The sequence below is a fragment of the Odocoileus virginianus genome, chromosome 15, assembly GCF_023699985.2.
Source record: "Odocoileus virginianus isolate 20LAN1187 ecotype Illinois chromosome 15, Ovbor_1.2, whole genome shotgun sequence".
NCBI lineage: Eukaryota > Metazoa > Chordata > Mammalia > Artiodactyla > Cervidae > Odocoileus > Odocoileus virginianus.
Genome location: NC_069688.1, coordinates 42,825,724 through 42,838,028, shown reverse-complemented (window position 1 = coordinate 42,838,028; position 12,305 = coordinate 42,825,724). Strand labels below are relative to the sequence as shown.

Here is a 12,305-nt window from a genome sequence, read left to right as displayed (position 1 = left end):
CCTGGAGGAGAAGCTTTCCACAAATGGGACACTGACATTGTCACCCTTCCAGTGACACATTTGAATACACTTGTTATCTGCTGCTTACTTGTTACACAATTAAACAGAGAGCAAAGAGGGAAGGAATTGAAGAAAGTGTGTTATTTTTCACTGGCTATTTTCAACAAAAACTTTTAAATGGTTTATAGAGAAATAACTAAATACAGTGCTTGATTTTTATAAATTGGGATTAAATGCATACTCAACATTAACATTTTTCTGGATCCCCACATTGCACTGTGTGTGACTATAATGACTTGAGGAAAGAGGCACTTTAGGGACATAGCAAAATCTACATGTCGTGTTCAGCCCAAATCTGCAGGTGCATGTCTTTTCACAGTGGGCAAACAACCTCTTCCTGATGAATTCACATTCAAATATATCTTCCTGATTTTTTTCCCAAGGACAGAAGAAATATATGACAGAAATCAGTCCTTTACTATTCTACTACTTGCTGAAACTGTTTCCTTTACATACGTATTCAATTTCTTCAATCAAATATCATACTTTGTATTTATCTGCATTTTATATTAACTTTACTAGAGGTTGAAAAATAAGTATCTGGTGATGACTTTCTGTCCTAGCTGCATAAAATGTCAGGGTGTAAAATTGATTTGATCCTAATAGTACTGTTGTTATTATTTAATTTTTTCACCAACTTACTCAAGACATACATGATTTTTCTTTTTTAAGTTGGGCTTTGACAGTCAGAAAAACTCAAGCTAAATTTTAAATAAGAGAAAACCAAAAATGTCACAAAATATGCCAGTGTTAGGCACACAAATGGGGTGCCACCATACCTTCGGAGGCACAAGCCTACAAAACATTGGCTCGCCCCCTTAAGTCACCGGGAGAGAGCCGTCTTGCATTTGCAAACACTGCCCCCCTGGAGCAAAAGGTAAACACATGAATGGCCCCCTAAGGAACTCTAAGTTAGTTGCAGCAGGAGAACAGAAAGACTCCGTTCAATTAGAAACTGAAAGCGTTCACTTACTTTTTGCAGCCACTGAGTGTAATTTTCCATCACATGCTCCAGATGTTGAAGTTTCTGGGAAGAGAAATCCTGTTCCACGTGTGGAGCATCTCTCTGCAGAGCGTTTGTATTGTACTGGTCTGTCGTACTCTCACGACAGTTACCGTCGTGTTCTGGAAGAATGAAAGTGTAGGCACATTGCCCATGTTGAATCCGGTTATATCTTCTCCCACCGTTTTCTGGACTTCGGCGCTGGTTGCTGCACCCTATGTGAGTCAGAATAGCAGCGAGGAAAGCAAAGGAAAGGAAAACTGTCATTGTACTGCCGGCACTCTCTTTCCGTGCCTCTCGCAAAACTCGCTCCTTTCTTCTGACCTTTAAACTAGTTCTTTATTTCAGGTAAAACTGCTTGTTTGTTTGACTTTTCCCTTTCAAAGAAAGTTTTGTAGAAGAATCACAGAAAACTAGCCATTTTTAGCTTTGTTCTAAAATGGTATTTTTTTTTAATTTCACCGTAATGATAGTTTCCTTAGTTAAAAACTTGAGATATTTATTGCATAGTAGCTGAGATTTACTGTTTCCTCTCGGTGTAACCGTTCAGCGTGGAGCCTGCCTGAGTCAGCTGCGTGTACATACTCTAGACCCTTTCCTCTACCCTATCTGCTGCAGATCTGCTATTTTCTCCCAGACCTCAGTGAGTTTTATTAAGGTTGCACATCCAAGCCAAGCTGGAAGCAGGCAGCCTTTCACAAGATGACTTGACAAGAATGCATGAGTGTGCCCCTATGCTAAGGATTGCTGATGGCTTGAAGCGGCTGGATCGTCTTACAAATTGGCTAGATGCGCATGACCTCGATCGTGTATGGCCCTCCCGCCCCTTCCGCAGACAATTGCCTTGAGCATTTAGCAGATTCACTGCAAATCAATAAATAGAGCAGTCCACCTTAATACACTTTTGGTGTGTATGCTGACCTACTAAAATCCAGCAAACTGGAAGTATGTCTTTAAAGTTTTACTTAATTGGGGAACCTGAAGAAGAAAACTGGCATAGTTTCCAAGAAAATTATTTTTTATAGTGGATGATAAATCTGTACAATTATTAATTTTTTTAAAAAAATAATTCTTTACTCTGGGGGAAAAGACATTAAAACCATTTTTAGAGATGGCATTTATTCACTTAGAATTTCAGGAAATTATCAGGAAGGGTCAAATTAGCAAACATTTCATAATGTCACTCAAAGGAATATAGCATGTGCATATTAAGTAGAATAATTTTAGTATTTTCTGAGATATAAATTTTAAATAAAACTGGCTCCCCAGTCAGAATGCAGCCCTGTGTGTTCTGTGTACATAAATTGAGCAACTTCCTTACAAAAACACTGTGGTTACCATTTAAGACAGTGGCCTGAGAATTATTAATTCCTGTGGTACATCCCAATCATATATTTCACAAGGGCCTCTTTGGTACTGCTATGGCTATCTTTAACGCTGGTATGGAAGTTCTACATAAATTCTCCCCTGGCTGCACGGGAAAACTATCTGAGAACAAACAGATCAGGTGTGTTAACGAGACAGCATAGGGCTGTATGGGAGAAATCTCTGCTTCTATTAAGTAATAAAAAGTATCAGAAGATGATTTCTTAAATGTAGGGTGTAAACATTTGAACAAACATTTGAACATAAAGAACAGGTGATAATTACAGAATTAATTTTACAGCACTGAGATCTTTACTAGCTCTGTGTGGAAAACATAAATTATAAGCAGAGGCTTTCACCAAGAACTGGGAGGGATTTTTGGGAATGGAGTTTCCCAACCGCAATCATGGTGTGAAAACAGAAGCCACAGATGTTGACTCTCATGTCCTGGAATTGAGGCAGAAGGCAGTGGATGATGAGCGCTAAGGGTTAGAGACTAATGTGTGGAGAGAAGTTAAAGGAGAGTGCAAAACAAATTTCAGAAATAATGTGATTTACTTGGGGGGAAACTGTGCCAAGATTTATCAGTCCTTTCCACACAAAATAACAAATTTCTGAACTGACAGATACGGGAGCAAGTAATACCAAACATAGCAATAGTCTCTGAACCGCCTTTGTGGCCTCTTCCTGATATTGCCCTGTCTCCTTGTTGGCTATGTTACTTATAGGCCGTAACAAGAATGACACTTGCTAAGAACTTACTATATTCCAGGCCAGGCTAAGCACTCCTTACACACAATCTTATTTAACTATCCCAACAAACCTAAGACATGAATATTACCTTTGACTCTATTTTTATCAATAGGAAAACTGAATCAAAGAAAGGTTAATCAGTCACAAGTCACACAACCAGCAAACAACGGTGCCAACATGTGAACTCTGGCCAACTGATTCCAACCCTATGCTTCTAACCACACACCAGCCAAGGGATTTCCGAAAGGGCTCCAGCTGCACTGATTCACAGTTATAAAGCAGGTTAAGTGATCACACTTAGAAGAAAAAAAACTGATTAAAAGCCATTTTATACTACTAAGGTGGTTTAATCCTTTTGTGTACCCCCAAAAAACAAACATACAAAGTGACAGGTAACCTATGAATTTGAGTTTTTAAGGGCCCACAGGGACAAAGTGCACCAGCAGAGCACAGATTTTCTGAGAACATTTTCCAACAATACAGGCTTCAAAAATTATCCCTGGAAGGAAAAGAGTCCAAAACCAACACCTATACGTGCTTCATTAAGAACTAAATACAGTCGAAAACCGGCAGAAGATACACAAAGGAGTAGTGAGGTCTCTATTAAAGTGCTTCTATGTTTTGTATCAGCCAGAATTGTTAAAACTGTTCTTCCATGTGAGTGTGTGTGTCTGTCTGAGTGTATCTACATGTGTTTGTTCACTTAAACTTTTACAATCTGAACAAATGAAAAGAAGGAATGTACAACTTCCTGAGGGAAAAGTAGACAACTAAGAAAAAAAAAAAAAAAAAATTTTTTAATGGAAGAGATAGAGAACTAGTAAGAGAGTGATTTATTTTACAGAAAAATAAGCAAACAAACAAACCAAAAACCCATAACACTGGAAGTACTGATGTCAATCCAGAAAAAAAAGCTTAGGATCAATTTCAAGCAACCTGAAAACACAGGAACATGCAGAATTGGACTTGCATTTTGGGACTTTAGGTGAGCAGACCCTGCGAGCATTAGAAGATCCTAATGACATGCCATAAAGACCACAGGTTTCGGGGACTTAATCTAACTGGTAGTAATACTATTTTTTGTTGCTGAACATATTCAGAAATGATGCAATTTACAAGACTTTAGAATTTAAGAGGTAACATGAAATCCAGCCCCATTTTTTCACTTCCACTCAAAAAAGTTTAAAGTGTTCTAAAGAATAGTTATATTAAATTGAATACTGAAGCGGTTTAATCTTCAGTTCAGTTCAGTTCAGTTCAGTTCAGTCTCAGTCGTGTCCGATTCTTTGCGACCCCAGGAATCACAGCACACCAGGCCTCCCTGTCCATCACCAACTCCTGGAGTTTACTCAAACTCATGTCCATTGAGTCGGTGATGCCATCCAGCCATCTCATCCTCTATCGTCCCCTTCTCCTCCTGCCCCCAGTCCCTCCCAGCATCAGGGTCTTTTCCAATGAGTCAACTCTTTGCATGAGGTGGCCAAAGTATTGGAGTTTCAGCTTCAGCATCAGTCCTTCCAATGAACACCCAGGACTGATCTCCTTCAGGATGGACTGGTTGGATCTCCTTGCAGTCCAAGGGACTCACAAGAGTCTTCTCCAACACCACAGTTCAAAAGCATCAATTTTTTGGTGCTCAGCTTTCTTCCCAGTCCAACTCTCACATCCATACATGACCACTGGAAAAACCATAGCCTTGACTAGACAGATCTTTGTTGGCAAAGTAATGTCTCTGCTTTTTAATATGCTATCTAGGTGATAACTTTCCTTCCAAGGAGTAAGAATCTTTTAATTTCATGGCTGCAATCACCATCTGCAATGATTTTGGAGCCCAAAAAAATAAAGTCTGACACTGTTTCCACTGTCTCCCCATCTATTTCCCATGAGGTGATGGGACCAGATGCCATGATCTTAGTTTTCTGAATGCTGAGCTTTAAGCCAACTTTTTCACTCTCCTCTTTCACTTTCATCAAGAGGCTTTTTAGTTCCTCTTCACTTTCTGCCATAAGGGTGGTGTCATCTGCATATCTGAGGTTAATGATATTTCTCCCGGCAATCTTGATTCCAGCTTGTGCTTCTTCCAGCCCAGCGTTTCTCATGATGTACTCTGCATATAAGTTAAATAAGCAGGGTGACAATAAACAGCCTTGATGTACTCCTTTTCCTATTTGGAACCAGTCTGTTGGTCCATGTCCAGTTCTAACTGTTGCTTCCTGACCTGCATACAGGTTTCTCAAGAGGCAGGTCAGGTGGTCTGGTATTCCCATTTTTAAGCTTAATCTTAAAAGTCGTGTATCTTTTATTTGCATGACTGGAACTCTGGAATAGGGAGGTATATGCTTTAAGATTCAATCTCATATTTACAGTAGTCCCGGGAAATGTTAGCTCATCTGGAACTTCCCAGTGGGACAGGGAACATCACTTACATGGGAAATCGATGGCCCTAAATCTGTCCTAAGGACAAGTCTTTACTACTTCTTTTGTGACTCTTGCTTAATTTCTCCAGGCATAATAATTGGCTTTCTTCAAAGTATTTCAGTAACCTTTTCTTCTTATTTCCATGGCATTTCTCACACTGCTTTCTAATTATTTCTTTTTTGGTCTGTATCCCCTCTAGCTGTGAGCTCATAAAGTCATCTCCTCATTGCCATAATGGATTCTCCAGTGCTTACCATCCCCTTTAGTTGAAGGAATGAAAAAATTAAAGAAATGAGTGAATGAACTGATTAATTATTTAGCATCTAACTACTACATGGCTGACCACATCTGCTTTATTTACTGCATGAGTTTGCCTACAGTCAGGATGAAACCAAAGTTATTTTAAAGTATGAGTTAGGCACAAGAACATGATATAATAATAATGTGTAACATTTGTAATCCTTAAAAATTAATTTCCTCTTTTAATATCTATAGCACTCCCATAATCACACATTTTATTCCCATTTTGCAGACGAGAAAATTACAGCATATAGAGGTTAACTGCCCAGGATCTATGATCTCCCTTGTGGCAGAACAGGGATTTGATCCTCAGTCCATCTAACACCAGACCCCATACTCCCATTCCTCTGAACTGTAATGTCTCCAACAATATCTGAGTACTGGGAAATGGAGAGGAAAAATTTCTTAAATTTAGGGGCAGAAGTAACATGGCTTCTATAGTTAAGAGAGGACTCTTCCTCTTCCTACCCACAGCCTTCATGAATTCATGTTATGGTTTTCCAAAACAGAGCTAATTTTAACCTAGGGTACACCAGTATAGTTGTGTCATCTGCTAACAAATACCCAGTCTGATTGTTCCGGCTGTATTTTGAGTTCATTCTTAATGATCAGTTCTGTTATATATCATGATTGTCATGCTCTAAAACAAAATTATTTCTCAAAAACACCATTAAATACTCCTTTAGTATTCATAGGAATCCTGTGACAGCAAAAATAATGGGAAAGCATTATTCCTCCTTGCATACTAAACACAATGTCATTCAGCACATGTTCTATGACTATATTCTATATCATGTATTCTCAGTTGCTAAAGTCATGTCCGACACTTTGCAAACGCATGGACTGTAGCCTACCAGATTCCATGGGATTTTCATGGAATTTTCCAGGCAAGAATACTAGAGTGGGTTGCTATTTCTTCCTCCAGGGGATCTTCCCAAGCCAGGGATAGAACCAGCATCTCCTGCTTTGGCAGGTGGATTCTTTACCACTGAGCCTCCTGGGAAGAACATTCTATATCCTAATGGTACCATACTCTGTGGCTCTGATATTGAACTTTTAGGGCTCAAGAATATCAGCAGGGCTATGATACTGGCAGCTATGTCTACAAGGAGAGCACTTGGCTGAAAATCTTGAAGTCAAGAGCTAAGATCACTTCAGGTGACTGTGTCGACATCAGGCCTATTCACAACAGATGGAAAAACCACAAGGGGCTAAACAGAAAAAACAAAAAGATGGAGAATATCACCTGAGGATTGACAGCACTTTGTAAGAACATGTGAAATATCAGTTGGGAACTTTCAAATCAATAGAAAAGTCTTTGCAAAGAGGTGAAAACACTGCAGTGGGTGGGGGTGAGGAAGACACTGCAGTGGTGGAAACCTGTAGATAGATGAAGAAATAAAAATTATTACATAAGTATTCCTTGCCTTCTACTATGGAAAATACTATGGAGATTCCTTAAAAACTATGACTAAATCTACCATATGACCCAACCATCCTACTACTGGGCATACACTCTGAGAAAACCCAAAACTGAAAAGATACATGCATCCCAATGTTCACTGCAGCACTATTTACAATAGCTAGGACATGGAAGCAACCTAGATCTCCATCAACAGATGAATGGATAAAGAAGTTGTGGTACATATATACAATGGAATATTATTCAGCCATAAAAAGGAAGGCATTTAAGTCAGTGCAAATGATGTGGATCAACCTAGAATGCATCATACAGAGTGAAGTAAGTCAGAAAGAGAAAACCAAACATCACATATTAATGTATATATATGGAATCTAGAAAGGTGGTACTGATGAACCTATTCGCAGGGCAGCGATGGAGATGAAGACTTAGAGAACAGGCTTACGGACATGGCAGGGTGGGTAGGAAGGAAAGGGTGGGACTAACAGAAAGAGTAGCATGGAAACATATATACTGACATATGTAAAAGAGATAACTAGTGGGAATTTTCTGTATGACTCGGGGAACTCACACCCTGGCTCTGTGACAACCGAGAGGGGTGAGGAATGGGGTGGGATGGGGAAGGGGAGCTCCAAAGGGAGTGGGACCTATGTATACTTATAACTGATCCATGTTGATGTATGACAGAAACCAAGACAATATTGTAATTTTCCTTCAATTAAAAAAAATAAATTAAGGAAAAAATATCCCCTGCCTTCTAATGAGAAAGTTCCTGATAACTGGTGGGTATGCTTCTTGCTAAATCGGTTTTTAATTGCAGCTATGAAACAGAATTAATTTTTTCTACCAAGGAAAGGAGAGAAAGGACTCAAGGAAAGATTTGGAAATGGAGGACTGGAGCTAAAGAGGTTTAGAGAAGAGTCAAAAGAAAGAGGATATTTCTCTTTAAAAGAAAGAGATAACAAGTAGGGAGATTTGGAGGGAAACAGTGTTTTCCTGTGAGGGGGAAAAAAAAAAAAAACCTCTTATCATTTTCAGTAAAATACATGCTTTGGGGCAAGTGACTTCTTTAGGGTGAGTGAGAAGAATCACTGGTCCTTGCTGCAGATACAGAAATAACTAATCTCTGGGTTTCTTAGACTGTTAATGTTGACCCAAGGACTTATTTCCTATTGGTCTTTGACACTAGGTTAGAGCCTCCCTAGATCTATATCTGTCTTTTTGATCACTCTATACCTTTTTCCTGGCACACAGAAAGCAATTGACAAATACCTGTGATACAGCTGACTGTCTCACTGACTCATTCACTTTCATTCATGATGATGAGATCTAAATACACAGAAGAATCACCCTTCCCTGGAGGTTTTCATGCACTGATCTTGCCTAGCACTCCCTCCGCCCCACCCAAACTTCACTTTCTGGAGAGCCACATAAGAGACTCAGAGTCTATAGATTTCAAAGCAAATCCCAGAAGTGGCAGTGGAACAGTATCTAACAATCCTGGCCACTCATGGGCATTGCCCATGGTGAAGGAACCATTCAAGAAACACTGCAGAAATAGTTTCCAGTGTGAGGTTACTTGTTAACTCTACAACAGAGATAACTTCTACAAGGACCCAAGTCAGAAAAGTAAACAAACAGCTGGAGACTGTACCAAGTAAAAATACAGATGCCAACATTCCCCTCATACCAGAATCGAGAAAGATTTCCATAGAAGACCCAGTGAAATGAGATTTTATTACAGGAAAAAGCATATAAACCACTTTCGTTTACTGTCTCCTTCCTTCTTTTTTTACTCTATAGAAGTCTTGATTCCTACATGAGAGAAAAACACAAAGGTCTTTCTGTCTTATCTTTTCCAAACTCAGCAACAAATATGTGTTTCATATGTTCTCAGAAATTAAGAAATAGTGTGTATTTGAGATGAATGGCTGAAATCACCATTTGAAGACTCCTACATCCAAGGGCTGTTGGACTATGGCTGGCTAATCCATGCAGCCAAGGCTGATAAATTCCATCCACAGAGAAGTGACTTGAGGATACAGGACTTTTTGTGATTTTGTATTTGCCGTTAGAGAGTTGCGACAACCTCTACTCATCACAGGTAGAGAAAAAAAAAAGGTTAAATCATTTATTTCAGGTAAATAAGATCCCTGAACTTTTCTGTAATCTATCATTCTTTGATTTTTAGTCTTCCATTCATACTTTGTGTCAATCTAATCATTTCTTTTTTCTCCTGCCAAATTGGATGAACTGTTCCATAGAAGTTAAGGTAGGAGACAGATTATTTTTGGTTTTGTATATTTCTTATTTATGCTGTCAAACAAGATTGGATTACATTGGACAAGATTTTTAATTAGCCTAAGCTCAATGTCCTCATCCATAAAATAAGGATGATAATATAGTACCACTTATATAAGGTAGATGTGAAGGCTTCCTAGGTGGCGCTAGTGGTAAAGAATCCACCTGCCAATGCAGGAGATACAAGAGACAGGGTTTGATCCCTGTTGAAAAGAAACACTGGAGGAGGAAATAGCAACCCACTTCAGTATTCTTGCCTGGGAAATCCCATGGATAGAGAAGCCTGACAGGCTACAGCCCACAAGGTCACAAAGAGTCAGACATGAGTGAGCACATGTATGCATGTGGAAAATTAAATAAGATAATGGACACAAAGTACTGAGCAAAGTGTCTAGAGCATATCTAGTACTCTAAATAGTTCTTGTTGTTTTTAAGTGTGAGTTCTCTTTCTTGCATTCAAAAATATTCCCGTTTTTAAACTTGCTTAATTAAATCCTACAACATAACTTCATCCCCTATCATTTCATCTTAATTCTTTAAAATCACTTCTGTGTTGGTTTAGTCACTAAGTTGCATTCAGCTCTTGTAACCCCATGGACTGTAGCCTGCCAGACTCCCCTGTCCATGGGATTCTTCAGCCAAGAATACTGGAGTGGGTTGCCATTTCCTTCTCCAGGCAATCTTCCCGATCCAGGAATTGAACCCAGGTCTCCTGCATTACAGGCAGATTCTTTACCAACTGAGCTACAAAGGAAGCCCAATTAACTTCATCCCCTATCATTTCAACTTAATTGTTTAAAGTCACCTCTGAACATCTTAAAACTCAGGATATTTAAGCAGTACACTTTAATACAGGTCGGTGGCCATGTTTACAATGACAGGTCATATAAGCAGTCGGTTTCCCTGAGGGCAGTGACTTCAATGTTCCTCCTCACTGCCACATGACATGCACCTGAAACAGTCAAGCAATGGACACAAAACAAGTACTCAATGAATATTTGTTGAATGAATGAAACAAGTTGGAAACAACTTAGTAAGAATATACTACTTCATAGAGACACTAGTAGGGCAGAATTATAAACCAGTCACATTTAGTAGTAGGATAAGAATTTTATTCCCTGGAAACCATGGTAGCAATGAGGACGCCATTTATGGCTTCATCACCATGACTTGTTATCCGAGTCATTTTTGGCCAATTCAACTAAATGACTTCATTTTCAAGAGCTTCTTTTATTACTAGACTTGTGGCATATATCACCCCATTCTGTTTCCTGGGATGGGGAGATAAAGTAGCAAGTGTTTGCCTCTGATAAAATGAAACATTCCACTGTTAATCTTACATGAAATATACATGACTTGCACAACAGTAAAGAAAATCTTATCTTGCCTATTTTTTTCTCCAACACTAATTTGCTTCTCTTCAGGATCTAATCAGATAAGGATTATATTTGGCAATTAAATTAGAAAATAAATTCCAGTGGTATATAAAACACGTGAAAATATAATGGCTTTAACCACAAGCTGATAAGCAAAGACTGGTCATTTTAAATGAAGCACCCATCAAATCTGAAAAATTTATAGTTTATTTTTCACTGAATATGTGTGTGGGTTCTTCTTTATCTTTCTCTTATAATTAGCAAAAATATTTAAAGGGGGAGAATTGTGGCAAAGAAAGGCTACAGTAGAAGACAAGCATACAATGAATGCTGGAGAAGAAAATGACAACCCATTCCAGTATTTTTGCCTGGGAAATCTCATGAACAGAGGAGCCTGGAAGGCTACAGTCCCTGGGGTCACAAAACAGTCAGACACAACTTAGTGACTAAACAACAATACATGAATGAAAGACTGGAGAAGACTGCCATAGCCATTTCACTCTCTATAGCTAAATGTATAGATGGATATACAGAAACAATATACAGATGGATCACCATTAGCTTCTGAGGCACCAAACAGCCTGCATATTTTGCAAAAAATTTCCCAAACCTATCATATTCACCTTCATTGTATTTATCAAAACTGCTTACATTTTCTTTCTACTATTGTTTACCTAATAGTTCCCTTTACCTCATATTTTAAGCTTTCTATGCATTTTAGATTTACCTTAAACAAGAGTATCTGAGAAAATAAGCATGTGTGTTTTTTCCTGATGTATATTAAAAGAAACACTGAATATTAAAGTAAGCATCTGTCCATTCATACACATCAAGTAATTCATATCCCCAGTGGAATTTGTACCACACACTTTGGGAAAACAGACTAAGTGTTACAACAGCAGAGTCATCCCCTGCAAAATGAATGAAACGATACCTCCTGTCACTGTATCTATGCAAAAGACTATTGCAGCAATTTACCTTACAATATCTATCTGCAACTATCTATGCTGCAGCCTGTCAAGATCAGTTTGCATCATGTCCAGAGTATTTGGGGGACTGTTTCCATTTTGCTGTACAATAAAAAATACAAAAATAAATGCTTCTTCTTTTTTTTTTTTTTTTTTTTGAAATAGAGGTTTCTGCACGTACATGGCCAGAGAGCAGGTAAAGGATTTCTAGTCAGGAAGTCACAGCAGGGAACTGGCAACAGCCCTATCTGTAAGGCGGTCCATCGACAGAAATGCCCAACTGAAGGTCTGAAATAGAAACTAATGATTGACCAGGAGTTTCAACAGCTCTTCTCTTGATT

General features: G+C 38.7%; 1 protein-coding gene across 1 annotated transcript in view; it reads right to left on the bottom strand.

The window, feature by feature from the left end:
• Window positions 1-1,815, bottom strand: part of ANGPT1 (angiopoietin 1) — a 290,630-nt gene extending 288,815 nt beyond the window's left edge. The window contains exon 1 of the mRNA XM_020879554.2: window positions 1,034-1,815. Coding sequence (XP_020735213.1) covers window positions 1,034-1,330 — 297 coding nt within the window. The 5' untranslated portion in view covers window positions 1,331-1,815. The remainder of the gene's footprint in view (window positions 1-1,033) is intronic.
• Window positions 1,816-12,305: the final 10,490 nt, after the last annotated feature.